At 48.5% G+C, this 18460-nt stretch overlaps 8 protein-coding genes across 8 annotated transcripts; 6 read left to right on the top strand and 2 right to left on the bottom strand.

Annotated features, from left to right (window-relative positions):
- Positions 1-573: 573 nt before the first annotated feature.
- On the top strand, positions 574-2964 carry N7503_001612 (uncharacterized protein; the record flags this gene model as incomplete). Its single annotated transcript, XM_057061159.1, has 7 exons — positions 574-598; positions 655-709; positions 767-804; positions 856-1027; positions 1102-2052; positions 2105-2577; positions 2636-2964. 7 exons carry the CDS (start codon positions 574-576, stop codon positions 2962-2964), a joined length of 2043 nt encoding a protein of 680 aa, XP_056925121.1.
- A 289-nt stretch (positions 2965-3253) lies between these two features.
- Positions 3254-5780, bottom strand: N7503_001611 (Golgi transport complex subunit COG4; the record flags this gene model as incomplete). The annotated part of the gene is made up of 2 exons (XM_057061158.1): positions 3254-4510; positions 4563-5780. The coding sequence occupies 2 exons, from the start codon at positions 5778-5780 to the stop codon at positions 3254-3256; spliced, it is 2475 nt and encodes an 824-aa protein (XP_056925120.1).
- Positions 5781-6241: 461 nt separating this feature from the next.
- N7503_001610 (SIR2 family NAD-dependent protein deacylase) lies at positions 6242-7391 on the top strand (the record flags this gene model as incomplete). Its single annotated transcript, XM_057061157.1, has 2 exons — positions 6242-6364; positions 6417-7391. The coding sequence occupies 2 exons, from the start codon at positions 6242-6244 to the stop codon at positions 7389-7391; spliced, it is 1098 nt and encodes a 365-aa protein (XP_056925119.1).
- Positions 7392-7741: 350 nt separating this feature from the next.
- On the top strand, positions 7742-9460 carry N7503_001609 (putative hexokinase Kxk; the record flags this gene model as incomplete). Its single annotated transcript, XM_057061156.1, has 5 exons — positions 7742-7781; positions 7842-7964; positions 8032-8057; positions 8117-8524; positions 8585-9460. 5 exons carry the CDS (start codon positions 7742-7744, stop codon positions 9458-9460), a joined length of 1473 nt encoding a protein of 490 aa, XP_056925118.1.
- A 1024-nt stretch (positions 9461-10484) lies between these two features.
- Positions 10485-12408, top strand: N7503_001608 (putative MFS transporter; the record flags this gene model as incomplete). The annotated part of the gene is made up of 8 exons (XM_057061155.1): positions 10485-10682; positions 10734-10821; positions 10877-10975; positions 11046-11247; positions 11301-11616; positions 11691-12121; positions 12174-12312; positions 12364-12408. The coding sequence occupies 8 exons, from the start codon at positions 10485-10487 to the stop codon at positions 12406-12408; spliced, it is 1518 nt and encodes a 505-aa protein (XP_056925117.1).
- Positions 12409-13320: 912 nt separating this feature from the next.
- N7503_001607 (uncharacterized protein) lies at positions 13321-14989 on the top strand (the record flags this gene model as incomplete). Its single annotated transcript, XM_057061154.1, has 2 exons — positions 13321-14711; positions 14767-14989. 2 exons carry the CDS (start codon positions 13321-13323, stop codon positions 14987-14989), a joined length of 1614 nt encoding a protein of 537 aa, XP_056925116.1.
- Positions 14986-16499, bottom strand: N7503_001606 (uncharacterized protein; the record flags this gene model as incomplete). The annotated part of the gene is made up of 4 exons (XM_057061153.1): positions 14986-15050; positions 15189-16121; positions 16171-16294; positions 16344-16499. The coding sequence occupies 4 exons, from the start codon at positions 16497-16499 to the stop codon at positions 14986-14988; spliced, it is 1278 nt and encodes a 425-aa protein (XP_056925115.1).
- Positions 16500-17304: 805 nt separating this feature from the next.
- On the top strand, positions 17305-18407 carry N7503_001605 (D-mandelate dehydrogenase-like dehydrogenase; the record flags this gene model as incomplete). The annotated part of the gene is made up of 2 exons (XM_057061152.1): positions 17305-17611; positions 17674-18407. The coding sequence occupies 2 exons, from the start codon at positions 17305-17307 to the stop codon at positions 18405-18407; spliced, it is 1041 nt and encodes a 346-aa protein (XP_056925114.1).
- Positions 18408-18460: the final 53 nt, after the last annotated feature.

Here is an 18460-nt window from a genome sequence, read left to right as displayed (position 1 = left end):
GGGATTAGCTCATGTAACCCCTCAATAGATCAGCAGCCTCGTTGCATCTGGACTCGTATTTTCAATGATCATTACCCTGTAGCGGTCTGTTTTCCGTGAATTCGCCGAGCAAACGAGAAAAAAAGCAAAGCAAAGACAACAATAGCTAGGGCATTTGGGGAAAGGATCAGACCAGCTCACTCCGCCATGCAGCTATAAGACCGTGCATAACTACGCTTCTTTGTTAATGGTCGCTTTGATGCGCACGGGGCCTGGGACGCGGTGGGGGATTTTTTCATCTTGAACTGGTTGCATCAAAGAGAGGGAAACAAAGCCGCATCGCTTAATTTCGGAATTGCTGATGCGCCTGATCCCCATTTGCTTCCGGTAGTCATCTTATGACTAAAGTATTAGCTTGGCGATCTAGCGATTTCCGCCTTGTCTCAACAGCCCCATTGAAGATCTCGAGAATCTGCACGGCGCGAAGAGTTGCGGAAAAAAATGTATCTTTTAAGAACATTGCTGACGCTACTGACGATCATAGATCGCGCTGTGGGATCATGTAGTGTGTATCAGACACAGATCGGCTACTCCATGTGTAGCTGGCAATCGGTGCGCGGTAAGAGTTCAATTAATTCCTGAAATCATCCTGGACTTTTGTACTGACAGCTTTAGCCAACGTTATTCGTGATACGGTCTACATAGACGGAGGATATCTCTGGTATAAGCAGTATGAGAAGTCCTGGATGTGGAAAGAAAAGTATTGAACCCATGCTGACGTTTGCAGAATATACTCGGACAATTGTACAGGCGACGAGTCTGATGGTGAGAGACCTCGAGCCTCGGTCTGATAAGACAAGCTAACAGCATCAACAGGAAGTTTTGATGGCTCCGTCTATACTTTCAATCTTTCGTCCTCCTTCAATACTAGTTCCAATTTCTCAGATGTTCTCAGCCTGATGTCTATCGCTGGTGCTGGGAGCAATATAGATCCAACTTTCATTGATGGCGTGATGTTTGCCAACGATGGCGAATTCTACCTCTATGGGTTGGTACCATTCAAAGGTTATAGCATGCACACAGCAGACTAGAACACTGACATAAATTATGCAATATCTATAGTGGCGCCGCCATTCCTACCACCAATGACGAGGACGCGTCTGAAGATACGGTGCTTGGATACGAAGCCTTCCAGTATGATGGGATCACCAAGCAAGACTGGGAGCCCAGATTCTGGATCGATGACCTTCCCGACAATGTGACAACATATATCACTAATGGAGCTGGGGAATCAGCTCCTAGCGAGAACCTGGGCTTCTATTTTAGTGGAATGCATGTTCCGGGCTGGGGCGCCATCTCATATCCACCTCTCAAAGCCAACACCACAGCAGACACATTGATTACGGTGAACATGACGGTGATGGAGTCTGAGAAATGGGTAAATGACACGCTTCCGAGCTATATTCAAGGTCGTGCGAATGCCGAGCTTGTTTGGGTGCCAGTGTCCGAGTCTGGAGTCCTGGTGGCCATCGGAGGTGTGGTTGAGCCTGCTGGAACAATTGAAAGCCTGACCTCAACGCAGAAGGCGCTCAGCGAAGAAATCAGCCCAACATTCATGGAGACGGTTTCTGTCTACGATATCGATACCAAGACTTGGTACCTCCAGAACACGACGGGCGATACACCACCCCAGTTGACCGAATTTTGTTCTGTACTTGCGAGTGCAGAGGACGACTCCTCACACAACATCTATATCTACGGGGGCTACAATGGCCTCAATGTCAATGCAAATCCATCAGATGATGTGTATATCTTGTCCTTACCCTCTTTCACATGGGTCAAAGCGTACAACGGGACAAACACACACGGCCGGAACGGACATCGATGTATCGCGGTTTACCCAAACCAAATGCTCGCTATTGGAGGCTATCGCATTGATACAACACATTGTCTTGAGGGAGGTGTTATTGTCAACTTCAATCTAAACAACCTTAGCTTCCAGGATGCCTATGATCCCTCGCAGTGGAGCGACTACAAAGTGCCGGACCTTTTGATAGCTCAAATAGGTGGAGAGTAAGTATAGAAACAACAAGACATACGATCGCCAGAGCTTACAATTTTATAGCTCTTCAGGTGGTGCAACTACCACAGCTCCATCCTCTTGGACCAATTCCTCGCTCGAAGGTATCTTGAATACGAAATACACCAAAACCATCTCAACCTACTGGCCCTACAACACGACTTCCACCGATAGCAGCACAACGACACATCACAAAAAATTCCCGACCTGGGCTGCAGCCGTGATCGGCGTGCTTTGTGGCCTCCTCGTCATTGGACTAATACTACTCGCATGGTTTTGTCTCAGACGTCGCCAGAAACGCCAGCTTGAAAGGCAAGAAGAAGTCCATGAAACCGACGGTCGGGAGCGTCTTACATCCATGTACGGCGGTGGCCCAACATCGCCTATAGCAGGCCCAAGATCTGCATCTACAGGCCAGGAGACATCTATAGGAGTAGGCACAATACAGGAATCAATCGACACATCTGCATCTCCAGGAACAGTGGAATCAGGAGGAGGTGCTGTCCACGAGATGCAAGGTATGTTTCCCATTCGCAATTTCGAGCAAGGTACAATACTGAACTGAACTCCTTATAGACTCTTCGCCCGTCGAACTTCCCACAACATTCAACGTTTCCGCTGCCAATACCAATATCACCAGGGGGTCCTCAATGACTAGTATAGCACGGGGATCCTCTCCTTCGCCTATCTTACCTCAAACTCCCGAGTCGGAGATTGGTTCGTTCATGATACCGAGCCACCACCGTAGTTTGTCAACCCGGTCGATTGATAATGTGGTCACGGGCCGGATGTCACAATTTCATGAAACCTTCGATGGATATGGGCAGCACCATGGGTCTGAAATTTCCGAGGGGAGCTCGAATGAGAGAGCTGTAATTGGTGGCAGTGAGACTATCCATGAATGAGTAATGTATCTTATGAGTGCAGATTATACAGGTGTTCCTTATATCATAATATGGTGATCCTGGTCCTTGACCATGGGCCTTGGAATAATAGCGCTATTTCTGTTTGTATTTGTTTCTTATTTTTAAATACGTGCCTGGGTGCCCATGTCCAACTAGGGGGCCCGCAGGATTGAATTATGCTTCATCTCCATGTAAACCACACAAGATAATGAATGACAGAAACACGAAGGAATTTACACTATAACAGTCCCATGGAATTAAAATGCAAGGGCAAAGTAATTCTAATATACTATCTGCGCCTGACCATCGCACGAACACGCACCCTCTCCTCACGGGTGAGCTTGTCTACCACTTCTGCGGCCTCGCCACCCTGTAATACTTCATCCCACTCATCTTCGTCCATGCTCATGACCAATGTCATCTGTACACATCGCGAAAGCGCTTCGCGATGGCGGTAGCGGTTCGGTGTACCGGATCCATAACCGACATCGACGGCGGCACTGACAAGGCCAGCAATGTCGCGCTCCAGACGGCCTGCGCCGAGCGGGTTCACGCGGCCCTGATAAGACCATAAACGTTTCTCTAACAGACGGGCGAAATAAGCGATGGTTACGGTGAGGAGGCGGTCAAATGCTTGTTGTGTGAGGATACGGGCTATCGGGACAAGCATTTCTGACCAGCCGGCCGCAAAGCGAGGACGGACAAGCTCTTTGCTGCTGCCATCGTGCTCGTTGAAATCATCCTGATTGTCGATAGGTTGGTCGGCATCACTTGACGGATGGTATTCGATGTCGCGGAATGCATCGGCAAGTATGGGTCGGAGGCGGTGTTTGATGACGTTGTTGAAGACAACTTGAATGCCATCGGTGAGAAGATCGTTGACCTTACTTTCGAATGAGCTCGCGAGAGAGTAGAGCGTGTTTGCAACCTTGAGTGCGGATGCAGGAGACGGGAAGAGCGAGAGGAGATGTTCGGTGACCTGTGGTGGTTGCTCTTGGTTGCCTTCTTTGTAGGCGGGAAGAGGTTGCTTCAAGCCACTGGTGTTTTGAACAATGCGACGAATATAGTCGATTCCGACGTCAAGGTTGTTGATCTGCACTAAAAATGCAATAATTATCTGCTCTGGAGGGGAGGCTCCCTGCACAGGGGCGCGCGGGTAACATTCATCACGCATCTTGCGTTGGGTCATGCCGATGAAGTCGGATCCAAGCACACGAGACAGCGTGGGAACCACATTTGTGACCACAGCTTCCTGGGATGTGGCCAATGACTGTTGTAAAACCTTGTTGACAATATACATGATGTCATCCACAGCAGAAGTGATGTGGGGAGGGTCTGCTTGGAGTGGTCGTTGTAGACTCAAATTCAGGCCCGATGGCGATTCATCCAGCTGGAATGCCTTCTCTACAGACCGGCGGAAGAAGAAGGTGGTCATGGCATTGAATGGAGTCACAAGTCGATCGTTGACCTTGCGTGCTAGAGAAGACTCCTGCAAGAAGGTAGGGAGCTCAAATACTTTCTCATCATCCTCCCCTTCGGCGGGAGGCTGTAATAAAGTTAGCGATAGTAGCAAATCGAATATAAGTAAAATCACTCACGTTACATGTGTCTGCCAGGAAGCGACAGTATAAAGACCAGCGACCGAGCATAATACCCATCTCGTTGAGGATTTCATCAATTTCCTTCATGTCAACCCCCTCATCTTCAGAAGCTCTTGCACCCCCTGGTGCTGGAGAATGTGTACGAGGCTGACCTGGACGCTGTGCCGGCAGGAAGCTCTGCACCAGGAACGTAAATGCATATGATTTGATTTCCATCAACTTCCGATCAACGTGCCGCTCATCGCCCCAGGTGTCAAGAATAATGCCACCCTGTACATCGGCTTCAACCTGCAGCCGCTCAATTACACGTCCCATTTTCCGGGGGCCATAGTGGCGTTCGACTAGCCCGCCGTGGCCGTCGATGATTTGTGCAATATGTTCAAACAGCTTGGTCAAGGCATTGGCATAGAAGAACCCGTCCTTAGCCTGCGCCCCTGTGCTCGCATTGAGATTGCCGCGCGCTCTTGCAGCCACACCCTGGCAGACATAGCGACCATAGACATCCTGTCCAACCTCAGATCGACCAATGAGTGGGAACAGCTTGAAGAATCGGGTGATCTTCGCCCCGTCGTTTTCCTTGACTGCCTTGTCAAATTCCCGCAAGAACAGTCCGCATAGCGATTCCGCTGCTGTGTCCAAGGTCACACTTGGCGCATCGGGTACCTCTGCTGTCGGGACCATCTCTGCAGCAAACGCTCCGTTGATCACCGCTGGTGGGATCTGTGCAGCACGGTGTAGGTAGCTGGCCGCCGTCTCCCAATCCTGAGACGCGCCCATAGAGCCCGCAACACCCAGTGTGCAAGCCTTGAGCTCTGCAACCTGCTCCACCACCCCCAGTGTAGCTTTTACTCGAGCCTGCTCCAAGTCTAGTCGGCGCACGGCACGCGAAATCCGATCAGCAGTGCCCGCTGCCTCGGAAAGCATTCCATGGCTAATGGCTCGGGTGGTAGTAGATTGAGTGCCAATGTGGGCTCGCATCAGATCCAGCCGGCCGAGTTCCCGGGAGAGGTCTTTCTGTGAGGTCACCAGCGCATCAAGACGGGCGGTTACCGAGGCTTCTTGAGTGTGGAGGCGGGATAAAGCCGCCTTAATCTCGGCCACGGAGCTGGCATTGAAGATATCGGTTCGTGGGGACGTATCTTCGGTCGCAATTGGTCGTTCTGGAGGGGATGGAGATTCGTCATGGCCATTTGTGGCCAGTTGAGACAGGGCCATAGTTAGACCATACAAGCTGGTTCTTGGGGGTTCCGGGATCCAATGTTGATGCCACGCGATTGTCTAGGTGTCTCCGCGGGCGGTGAGTGGGGTGGGACTTTTTTTCAAAGAAACTTGAAGCTTGAGTGTTTGAGCCTCAAAGAAGCCAATCAATTCATAAGGAAATCTCAAAATCCAAGAGTTACAGTTTCAGCCGTGGCCTTGTCTGCAATCTCAACTATTTAATCCGGGACCAAGACATTCTTTGTGATTTGCTACAACGCAACGTCATCTATCCCCACGATTACTACTTCCTCACACATCTGTCTTACCAAAGCACCAAACACTTAAAGTCTTTGCTTTGTTATTTTTTGTGCTTTGCTTCCCTTCCTCTTCTTCACACACTTAGGTAGTGCACTTAAGATCAAGCTCCCGCAACCGGACGTCGCAGACCCCGCTATCAGCATCGACAGTTCCGCATCATGGGTAACGAAGAGTCGTCTATTGTGGATGACTCCACTCGTCCTTCAGTGTTAGATGGACGCAATATCGACGCGGTAGCCAAATATGTGAAGGATTACAACGTCCAAAAAGTTGTTTTAATGGTTTGTCCTCAACACTTCCCACATCTTGCAATAATGCTAACTAGAAGATAAGGTGGGAGCTGGAATCAGTACCTCTGCGGGGATTCCTGATTTCCGGTCTCCAGATACAGGACTCTATGCCAATCTGGCTTTTCTAGATCTGGAGGAGCCGGAAGATGTGTTTGATATTGGATTTTTCAGGCAGAACCCGAAGCCATTCTATGCACTGGCGCATGAGTTATATCCAGGACGCTATCGCCCCACGATCGCGCACTCTTTCGTCAAACTGCTTTACAATAAGGGCATGTTGTTGAAACATTTTACGCAAAATATCGACTGCCTCGAGCGCCAAGCTGGTCTTCCTGGTGATAAGATTGTTGAAGCCCATGGTAGCTTTGCTACGCAGCGCTGTATTGATTGCAAACTGCCTTTCCCCGATGATAAGATGCATGAAATTGTTGATAAAGCCGAGGTACCGCACTGTCTGGAATGCAATGGCCTCGTCAAACCTGATATTGTGTTTTTCGGGGAGGCTTTGCCTGCTGTATTCCACGAAAACCGCTCGCTGCCTGAAGAGGCGGATCTATGTATCGTCATGGGAACCAGTTTGACAGTACAACCTTTTGCTAGCCTGCCATCAATGTGCAGGGAAGGCACACCCCGTGTGCTTATTAACATGCAACGTGTGGGTGGTTTGGGATCGCGACCGGATGATGTTTTAGTACTGGGGGATATCGATGCTGGAGTACGAAAGTTTGCCCGGGCTCTGGGGTGGGAGGAGGAGCTAGAGGCCGTCTGGCAGGAGACCAATCCGGACCCTGAAGCAAGGGAGGAGGAGAATGCTTCCCCGCAAACCCGCGATGAACGACTCCGGGCAGAGATTGAACGCTTGACGGAGGATATTGACCGCACCTTAGGCAGGACGGACGCATACCAACAGCGAGTTCGTGAACGATTGGGGGACTATAGCGATTCAAGCAGCTCAAGCAGCTCATCCGAGAATGGACTGGCGCATGTATTCCCGCACTTGGCGCGTAAATCTCACTAGATTCGCACCTTGACCGCTTGCGGCATTCACTAGTTCAGTTGGAGATGCTTCGGAGATCAGTCGTCCTTTACTAGAATCATAGATACCAAATTCAGAATAAAGCTGGAAATTTACTGAAATTCTTGTAACAGAGAAGTGGGTAATTGACTGATTAAAACCCCTCTGATTCGTGGGCCGCCAGCGCTGCTAATAATATTCCAGAATTGACTTTCAAGCGTTTCTTACCGCAGCCAAATCAAGCAAGGCGATCTTTGCCCCACGTCTTTCATATCGTCATCCTCCCCTCCCTTGTTTTCCTTTTCTTTCCCCCCAATTTACCTCGTGAGAATAAAACATCCTATACATTCATCATGGTCGGACTCGGTCCTAAGCACCCGCCGTCCCGCAAGGGTGAGCTGCTGTTCCTTATCGCGAGCTTGATCGTGTGATGCTAATCATTCCCCCCACCAGGTTCGATGCACGATTTGCCGCAAAATCTCTTGAAGCAGATTAAAGACTTTGAAGAATACTTCACTGTGGACCAGGCCAAGCTCAAGCAGATTGTGGCCCATTTCGTCAAGGAGCTTGAGAAGGGTAAGTCTGGTCCCGCAGATCGCCTCGGTTGCCCACGCAATTTAAGCTTACCGTGATGTCAACATAGGTCTAACCGTCGAGGGCGGCAACATCGTGAGATCCACCGTAAACCCACCACCACGCGAATAATAATAACTAACAGCATGCTATAGCCAATGAACGTCACTTGGGTTATGGGCTTCCCCGACGGTGAGGAACAAGGTACTTTCCTGGCTCTCGACATGGGTGGCACCAACCTGCGTGTTTGCGAGATCACCTTGACCGATGCCAAGGGCGCCTTCGATATTACCCAGTCCAAATACAAGATGCCGGAAGAGCTCCGGACCGGTACTGCCGAGGAACTGTGGGAGTACATTGCCGATTGCTTGCAGCAGTTCATCGAGGTCCACCACGGAGATGAGAACCTCGCTAAGCTCCCGCTGGGTTTCACCTTCTCCTACCCGGCTACCCAGGAGTACATTGACCACGGTATCCTCCAGCGATGGACCAAGGGATTCGATATCGATGGCGTCGAGGGCGAAGACGTTGTTCCTCCCCTGGAGACTATCCTGAAGAAGCGGGTATGTCTTAGTCTGATTCCTTTTCCCTCTTGATCAGCTACCTAATGATCTCAATTTTAGGGTCTGCCCATCAAAGTTGCTGCCTTGATTAATGACACCACCGGTACCCTTATTGCTTCTTCCTACACCGATCCCGACATGAAGATTGGCTGCATCTTCGGTACTGGCGTGAACGCCGCATACATGGAGAACGTTGGATCCGTACCTAAGATTGCGCACATGGGTCTTCCTGCTGATATGCCAATCGCTATCAACTGCGAATATGGTGCCTTTGATAACGAGCGTGTGGTGCTCCCCCTGACCAAATACGACGAGATCATTGACCGCGACTCTCCCCGCCCTGGCCAGCAGGCATTCGAGAAGATGACCGCCGGTCTCTACTTGGGTGAGATCTTCCGTCTGGCTCTCGTAGACATCCTTGATTCGGACCCTGGCCTCATTTTCAACGGCCAGGATACCTCCAAGCTGCGCAAGCCATACTTGTTGGACGCTTCGTTCCTCGCCGCCATTGAGGAAGACCCTTATGAGAATCTGTCGGAGACCGTGGACCTCTTTGACCGCGAGCTTGGCATCCGTCCCACACAGCCCGAGCTGGAAATGGTCCGTCGTCTCGCCGAGCTGATCGGTACCCGTGCTGCTCGTTTGTCTGCTTGTGGCGTTGCTGCCATCTGTACAAAGAAGAACATCGACTCCTGCCACGTCGGTGCTGATGGCTCCGTCTTCACCAAATACCCCCACTTTAAGGCCCGCGGTGCCCAGGCTCTGCGTGAGATCCTTGATTGGGCTCCTAACGAGAAGGACAAGGTTACTATCATGGCCGCTGAGGATGGATCCGGTGTGGGTGCTGCCCTGATTGCTGCCCTGACTCTGAAGCGCGTCAAGGCCGGCAACTTGGCTGGTATTCGCAACATGGACGATATGAAGACTCTGCTTTAGAATAAATCCTTGAAGAACGATAATAATGAATTCCTCCAGATGTTCTGGAGCTTGATGGCATGTAACTGGGATATGCAGAACCTTATTCATATATTGAGTCGCTGGATTGATATTAAATGCTATATTTGCCACCGTCAATCAATAGAATTCCTTACGCTTCAAATCTCGACCCATGGAAAGACATCCTTGTCAGGTCGGGTGAACCTCGGCTCGGCATGCCGAATACCCTAGCATAACTCCGGGTCAGGTTTAATATACGTGAACTTCTTACTGTTTTCATTCAGAACGCCTGTAATAAAGGATCTAGATGAAAATCTTGCATGTAATATCATAGTAAAATAGACTAGATTTTCAAGGTTGTTCGGAGAAGATTTCAGACTACATAAAGATATCCCTGGCTGGGTTAGGAGCCGAGATCTAAGGAACGACTTTAAGCTTATTTTTCTCCTTTGACTTCTATGCAAGAATTTGGCGAAATAGCCCAGATTCTGCCTTAGTCCCTGAAGTCACTCAGGAATGGTCCGATTTATAATGAAGGGACGATATTTTTTTCAACTATTGGCTTTCAATACGCAATCGGCGCGGCGATGTCGTGATTACCTCCACCTATCGCGCGAGACCAAGGCAAGCCAAAACCTGAAAAGGAAGAGAAGAATGTGTCAAAGACAATTAGAAAGAAAATAGCTCGCAAACTATCATAGGTCAGTTCTGCTCACGTTCTTCCATAAACAGTCTCCATCACCGTCGTCGCTGCCCTAGTCAACCTTACGGGAGCTTTGGTCAAATCAGAGCACTCATTTATGCATTTGCTGGATAAATTGCCCTTGTCCCCTCTTTTATCCAACCCGCCTTTCCTCTGACATTCTCGTGTGGGGATATGGCGTGTATTTTGCCGTCTCCACACGGTAGTTCGTAGCAGATGTTTTACTATAAAACCCCAATCGTATCTGCCGGGTTGGCTTCTGGCAAGACCTCCTGGAAAGAACGACACATAATTTGACTCTTTGATCTCTGGTCTACGATAATGTCGGAGTCTGACGCTAAGATCGAGGCTGCAACAACCTCGGCTATATCGACTATAGTATCTTCTGATGTCGACGATAACTATGAATTCTTCTTGCAACATAGGGGTCTAGAATATACCCCAGAAGAGGAAAAAAGAGTCTTGCGAAAAATAGATCTGCATTTGATCCCAATTCTATTCTTTATCTACTTGCTACAGGTTGGTATATTCTTCGTTGTTGCTTTCATCCTGTGACTGACCATCGTGTAGTACCTTGATAAAAACAGCATCAATTTCGCTTCAGTGTATGGCCTCAAGACAGGAACCGGACTTACCGGATCAGATTATTCATGGCTCAGTATGAAATCTTCATACTTCCAAGCTTGATATAAAGATTTCTGACGACCTAGCAGGCTCAATATTCTACTTCGGCTACCTTATTGCGCAATACCCAGCCGGACTAGCGATGCAGAAACTACCAGTCGGAAAATTCTTAGCAAGCACAACAATAGGTATGAAGTCCATTCCCGATGTATTCCGAGCTGGTGGTCATCAAGCCCCTGAAATCTAACCAGAGGACAGTATGGGGCGGCCTCTTAATGACAACGCCAGCATGTCACAACTTCGCCGGAATCGCATCCAATCGGTTCCTCCTCGGCATGGTCGAAGCAGTCGTGAATCCAGGCTTCGTGCTACTGATGAGCATGTGGTATACATCGCGTGAGCAGCCTTTACGCCTGGAAGCCTATTATTGTACCAATGGAATTGCAACCATGTTTGGCGGGTAAGTAGCTCAACAGCCTATACGATACACGAAACTAATCCTTTTTTTGGTAGATTACTTGGCTATGCCATTGGACACATAACTACCGGATTACCTCGATGGATGTATGTCTTCCTTATTTTTGGTGCAATTTCCCTCGTCATCGGTATCCTGGCATTCTGGTTTCTCCCAGATCTCCCATCGACAGCCAGATTCCTTAATGAGCGTGAACGGGCTATTGCCCTGGATCGTATTGCGGGGAACAGACAAGGTGTCAAGAATCATCAGTTCAAATGGGATCAAGTGTGGCAGGCGGCTCGTGACCCGAAGACATGGCTTTTGTTTGTTATGGCTATAGGTGCGCAGGTGCCGAACTCGGCACTGACTAGTGTATGATAATCCATCCTCCCAGACTCAACTGCAAACCAATGGCTTCGGATATGTGCTAATCAGAAAGTATATAGTTCACATCAATAATTGTCGAATCATTCGGCTTTGATACACTCGGAACCCAGTACCTTCAGATTCCCGGCGGAGCGGTCAATTTTCTCACACTGATTATCGGTGGCTTCATTGCGACAAAATACCATGGAAGATTTCATTCCAGAAGTGCCTGCATGATTGTTGCCAATCTAACCTGCATCATCGGATCTGCACTCCTGGTTGGTCTATCGGACTCCAATAAATGGGGCCGGTTGGTCGCGCTCTGGCTGTGCTATTTCCAAGGACTGGGATTTAGCATGAGTTTGACGATTGTTAGTTCAAATATTGCCGGCTACACGAAGAAGCAGGTCACCGGTGCTTTGTTGTTCACCGGGTATTGCATTGGCAATATCATTGGGCCGCAAACTTTTAAGTCCAGTGAAGCTCCGGGGTATCATAGTGCTTATATTGCGTAAGTGGTTTTCGTTCTTGTTATGGGATGCTGTATACTGATTGATCTTTAGCATGCTTGTTGGATACACGATCAAATTGACCGCTATTGTTGCGCTATACTTGTATATGTACTTTGAGAATAAGCGTCGGGATCGTCTCGCACTTGAGAGTGGTGACTCGGAGGACGATGGTGTGGAGGCAGGCATGCTGGTATGTTCTCATACGAATTTGTGACTGATAAAAGACTAAATGGATATACAGGATCAAACGGAGATTGATAACAAAAGATTTCGATATGTGCTGTAACCGTATGGCTTGTTGGAGGTTTTTATATGTAAGGTGGTTCAAACCCAAAGATTTGAAAGCATGCCATTCAGCATGAGCTGTGGGAGCTTGATTAACCATAATGATATCTTAAGTTCCAGTGACAGCAGAGGAATGTGCACAAGTAACCTAAAAATAACCCTTAAGCTAATAGACTCAGGGTTCTAACAGACGCTAAACCCCTCAATCAACTTCCACAACATCTTTCTGTGTATCATATCGACCCCATGCAGCGCAATTATTTTCAGAAGACCCATAATGAACAAGACCACGAATTTCCTCCTGAAGTTCAATAAACTGCAATGCAAGCCTTATATTGACATGCCATCCGCTAGGTGGTAGGACAGCCTTGTCACGACGGGGATGATTTGTCGTGATCACGAAGCCATTGAAAAGAGCAGTTCCTTGAGCCAGAATACAACAATCATGACCGTCCACGGGTGGAGGTGAATTGAATGCGTAACGGCAACTATAGTATTGATCATGAAATATATATTTGCACAAGATCTCCCTATATTCGCTTGATTGGGTCAGATCCATGAATGGCATCCCTATGAAGGAAACATCTTCATAATGAATTTGAGAACTATCTGATTAGCCTTGTCATTATTTTGTGATCTTATCTTCGGAGAGTTTCCGCGTAGGTACCCACTACTCCATCAACAGCGGCTCAGGGATCTAGAGCTTCACATCCCCTCTTTCCCCTCTCTTGCTCGTAACGTCTAACCTTTGGAACTACCTCTCGAGGTCATTGAGATAACAGCTATCAACCCCATACACTTTAAGATCTGATTCTCTTCTACAATACCCCATCCACTTCGGAAAGCTGAACACAAGTTTTTAAGCTTTAAGTTTATCTTCTGAGTAACCTTCGCACGCCCCACGAACATCAGAATGGGTAACACACTCTCGGCATATGACCCGACCTCTCACGAGGTTGACCTGGGCCCTAAAGGAAAGATTCAGGGAATCCAATTCGACAACAAATCTCGACGGTATGCAGGCATCCCCTACGCATTACCTCCAACCGGCGCACACCGCTGGCGGAAGCCTCGTCCATTGCCAGCGACGTACAGCTATTCCCAGCAAGATGGAACAGCATTCGACGGATCCAGCTTCCGCCCTGTCTGTCCCCAAGAACCGTTCGCAGGCGGGGCAGAGAAGGATATAGGTCCAGATAATTACAGCGAAGACTGTCTGCTGCTTAACATTTGGACCCCCGTCGAAGATCCCGAGAATCCTGGCAAGAAATGGCCAGTCGTGCTTTGGCTGCATGGAGGCTGGTTCCAGTTGGGCGAACCCCTCCAAGAAGTGGGTATGGACCCCACCGAGATGATCTCCACCGGGAAACTAAATGCCATTGTGGTTGGAATTGGTTACCGTCTCAACATCTTTGGTTTCTTAGCTGGTGAAGCGCTATTGGAGGATAGTCATGGGGAAAGTGCTGGAAATTTCGGTCTTTGGGACCAGCGTCTGGCTATGGAATGGATTTACGAGAATATCCCGGCTTTTAATGGCGACGTGAACAACATTACCCTGGGAGGACGCAGTGCTGGTGCATATGGCGTGCATGCGCAAGTGCTTCATGAATTTCAGGGTGAATCACAGCGTCAGCTCTTTCACCGATTCTATATGTACTCGAATGCTATTCCTGCACAGCCCAAGGCGCTTGCAGATGTCAACCCTCAATTTGAGGAGCTCTGTGACTACTTTAATGTCCCCGGTGATCTATCCGGGCCTCAGAAAGTTGATAAGCTTCGTGAGATCAGTCATGAGGACCTTGTCGCAGCCATCAAGCATCTCAAGAATCATACCTTCCGCCCTGTGACGGATGGACTGTTCATTTTCCCAGGATTCACTGAATACCACCGGAGCGGTGCATTTGCTGAACAGTTTCGAAAACGAGGCCTTCGCATCCTAATTGGAGAAGTCCTCAATGAGGAAACACTCTATGCGACATACAACAGCCCCGAACCCAACATCGATTCTCTGCGTTTGCAGCTATCAAACTACTATGCTCCTAGAACTACCGATCGCATCCTGAAGTCATATACCCTACCTTCAACTACCAATGCAGAGGAATGGAAAAAAGTCTATGGAAATATCATTGCAGATGGTCAAGTTCGAGCACCTTCTCGCTGGTTGATCAACTCTCTCTACAGCCATGGAATTCCCTTGCGGGATATCTGGCGGTACCGGGTTGCATACAGGTTATCCTTTATCACGGATAAAGTTGCGCCACGAGATTTTGGTGTATCTCATGCTATGGATAAACCATTCTGGAAGTAAGTGTTTGATTGTTGTTTACCAAATACGGTACGTGCTAATATAGACTTGCAGCTTTTCCATCCTCCATGGCCCGACGGATGAGGAGAGAGGCCTGATGGAAGGGTGGATTCAATCATTTGTCGCATTTGTCAATGATGATTCACAGTATGCTTTTTGTACACATGATATTGATGAGATGAAGGTTGCTACTCCAGCAGGCAAGATTGAGATTCAAAAGGATCAGAGATGGGACGAGCTAGTCAAGCTGGGTGAGATCTTTGCCAGTGATGCTTAGTGCTGTAGAGACTCCAGGAATGGGACGGCCCAAAAAGCCATGGCAGAAACCCATGAAATATCTGTAAAGAAGAAAACAGAGCTAATTCATGTGTGTTCAATTGATTCAAGCTAATGATGATAATGATGGTGATAATGATGATGGTGAAAATGGTGATGATGCTGCATAAGCCCCGAGCCACCAGTACTCGACAATGAACCATCAGGAATAACTGGTTCCCGATGCGAAGACAGCACCTGATTAATGGCGGCTTGTTCCAGCGCGGGCTCCGGCCCTTCATCCAGCTCTGGAATGATCGAACCGGGTATGCCGAAAGGAGGATGCTGAGTCTGAGTATTCGCGAGATCGAGAGAAGCAATGTTATCCAGGTTGTTGCCTGACGGTGGGATCCATGGATGATAGCGGCGGCCATGCATAGGAAATCTCTGAGACATTGCCCTGGGGTTGTAGTAATCTGTTAACATGTTTGGTTCGGATTCATAGTTGCGATCTGGTAAGGCGAAGGATGGATCTTCTGAGGGGGATTCCCAAAATTGGTCTCGATGTCCATGGGATAATGAGTACTCTGGAAATTCTAGGCCCGGGCCATTGGAGGTTTGTGCGCTATGTATGCTCATGCTGTCCACTCCAAATGCGGATGCGCTGTGGATGCTCATGTCATCCATACCGTACATGGGCATTTGTAGAGTGGTATCTGGTAAAGCTAGCGATAGACTGGCAGATGGCACGTCAAAGCTTTGGGCATTTGTCAGTAAAGCAGGTGCCATTGGATATGAAATGTTGGTAAGGTGGCTGATTGATTTGGATCTTGTAGCTCTAGGCGAAATCGCTGCTGGGGCGATCGAATGAGGCTCGTTGGAAGTCGTGTTGGAAGTTGTGTTGGAAGTTGAATCGGGCATTCTTGACAACTCCTTTGAAAGTCTCCTCCATCGATTTCGACAAGTCAGAGGAGGACGACCTGGAAGCCCCGAAGAAATTGCAGCCCATTTGTGTCCGAGCTCCTGGACCTTCGCAGCTAAATACTGATCTTCCTCGGGTGACCAATTTCTGAGTCTATCTCTCACTGATGGATTTAGAATATCATTGTATCTTTTCGCACACTGGTCATCCTTTCGACCTTCAATAAGAAGAGCTATCCCATATCAGCACCATATAGGCTTTGACCTAACTCATCGGCTTACCGATATCCTTCCAAGCGGGTCCCAACCGCTTATAAGCCGCAAGTAACAGCTCGTCCTCCTCTTTGGACCAACGACCCTTCCGCAAAGCTGGATCTAGCGAGTGGAACCAACGTTTTCGACAATCCTACTTACACTTAGTCCCACTCTTGTGCGTGGAGACGGACTGGACTGACCTTATTGGATCGCCCCGGAAGGTGTCTTGAAATCTCATTCCAGTTCCCGCCCTCCTTGTCTCGTTGATCACCCAAATGCTCCACGAGAGACGTGAGCTTCTCATCTTCTAACTTTGACCACACACGACGGGTTGTGGCCGCAGAATCAGAAGCCATCCTGACTAGGCCCCTTTGATGGGTGTTGACTTGTTTCCCCGCACTATCACCTATCGCGCCATTACTCTTCGCTTATATCAGCCTTATCGCTGGATTGAGAAGTTCTGCTAAAGCTCATCTTTTCCGCAGCAACAGCTTAGCCAACTTTGGGCTATGATTTGATTTGCCTAGGCTGACATATTGATCCAAAGATGCTTTTGAGTGATTGTACCAGCCGTCACATTGGGTAACCATCAGATTGGGGAAATAGTTTGTTCATGTCTAAGAATCCTTGAATATAAATGGTATTCTAAGTTTAAGTTTTCCTCAGTTCAATTGGGCAGGTGGGCGCATTGCAACTAAAGAGAACAAAGTTGTAGAGGTCAAGGTGGATGGCAACTCCCGTTGTTGACGATCTCATTGTCATGAATATAGCTCCAGCTTCCCAAAACTTACGCGGGCAGCAACAGACTTGCAACGTTCAAACATGCAAGATATATTTATGCCTTTTTCTTTTTCTATTTTTCCTATTTCGCTGACATCCAAAGTGCAATCGCAATTCCGACTCCTCTGATCTTCTTCTAAGCTCTCCACAAGTCGGTGTTGGGTCGGATTCCAATAACCGAGTCCACTCAATAGCCGACAAACCCCGAGTCGGTATATCGCTACAATAGCCGTGATAGACGACAAACTTGGAATTCAAGAAGAATATTTATTGACAAATTGTCTGGGGAAAATTTCTCCTCATATTCTTCCCCGCAAATTCTTTTGTTGTGTTTTGAGGTTCCTCAAACCCCAGCGGCATACATAACCATACATCCTCAAAATGGGCAAACCAATCGTTCTCCAGCTGGGCGACGACATCCGCTGGAACCACGACCAGTATGCCAAATTCAAAGACCAATTCGAGATCAAGCGCTCATACAGTATGTCGCGACCGGAGTTCATCCGAGCACTGAAGGAGCGACAATTTGGTGATTTTGTTGCGATGTACCGACCTTTCTGGAACACCGGTGGTGAGATGGGAAATTGGGACGAGGAATTGATCTCGTTACTCCCGGATTCATGCAAGATCTATGCTAGTGCTGGTGCTGGTTTTGACTGGGTGGATACGGTTGCTTTGGCCAAGAAGGGTATGAAGTGAAATTAAAATAATCACGCCTTGTCTGTTCTTTACTGATCTGGTTCTTTACAGGTGTGATCTACTGCAATGCTGCCGCTGCCTGCACCGAGTCTGTGGCTGACGCAGCTATCTGGCTTATCATCTCTGCCTTCCGACTATTCTCATGGTCAGCGATGGCAGCTCGCGCTATCGATGCCGAACAGTTTGTAGATGCCAACCGCAACCTTGCTATGGTTTCTCATAACCCCAAGGGTCACACGCTCGGTATCATCGGTTTTGGCCAAATCGGTCGTCGAACTGCAGAGAAGGCATACAAAGCCCTCGATATGAAGATTCTTTACTACGATATTGTCCAGATGCCAAGGCAGCTGGAGCAAGTCTCCAACGCCACTTTCCACAATTCTATGGACACCCTTCTCGCCGAGTCAGATTGTGTAGTCGTGGCTACTCCTTTCAGTGGAGAGACTCTATTAAATGCATCTCTGCTAGCAAAGATGAAGCAAGGATCTCGTCTCGTCAATATTGCCCGCGGGAAGCTCCTGGACGAAGCGGCTCTCGTTGACGCCCTGAAGAGGGGCCAGCTCTCTGCCGCGGGCTTGGATGTACACTTTAATGAGCCGCATGTCAGCCCCGAACTGGCTAAGATGAAGAATGTGGAGATTCTCTCACATAATGCTGGTGCTTCTTTGGACTCGCACATTGGTTTTGAGCGCCTGGGGATGGAGAACATAGTTTCGTTCCAGCAAACTGGAAAGGCTGTGACACCAGTAAATGCTCATTTGATTAACAAGGCTTCAAAACTTTAGATATCAATATTACTGCCAATTGACGATCTACAATATGCTTTTGCTGATCATTT

This window comes from Penicillium pulvis (assembly GCF_028828015.1).
Source record: "Penicillium pulvis strain IBT 33274 chromosome Unknown contig_12_segment0_segment0, whole genome shotgun sequence".
In the NCBI taxonomy this organism is placed as follows: domain Eukaryota; kingdom Fungi; phylum Ascomycota; class Eurotiomycetes; order Eurotiales; family Aspergillaceae; genus Penicillium; species Penicillium pulvis.
Note: the sequence above shows the minus strand (reverse complement) of the source record. Positions and strands in the feature narration are given on the sequence as shown.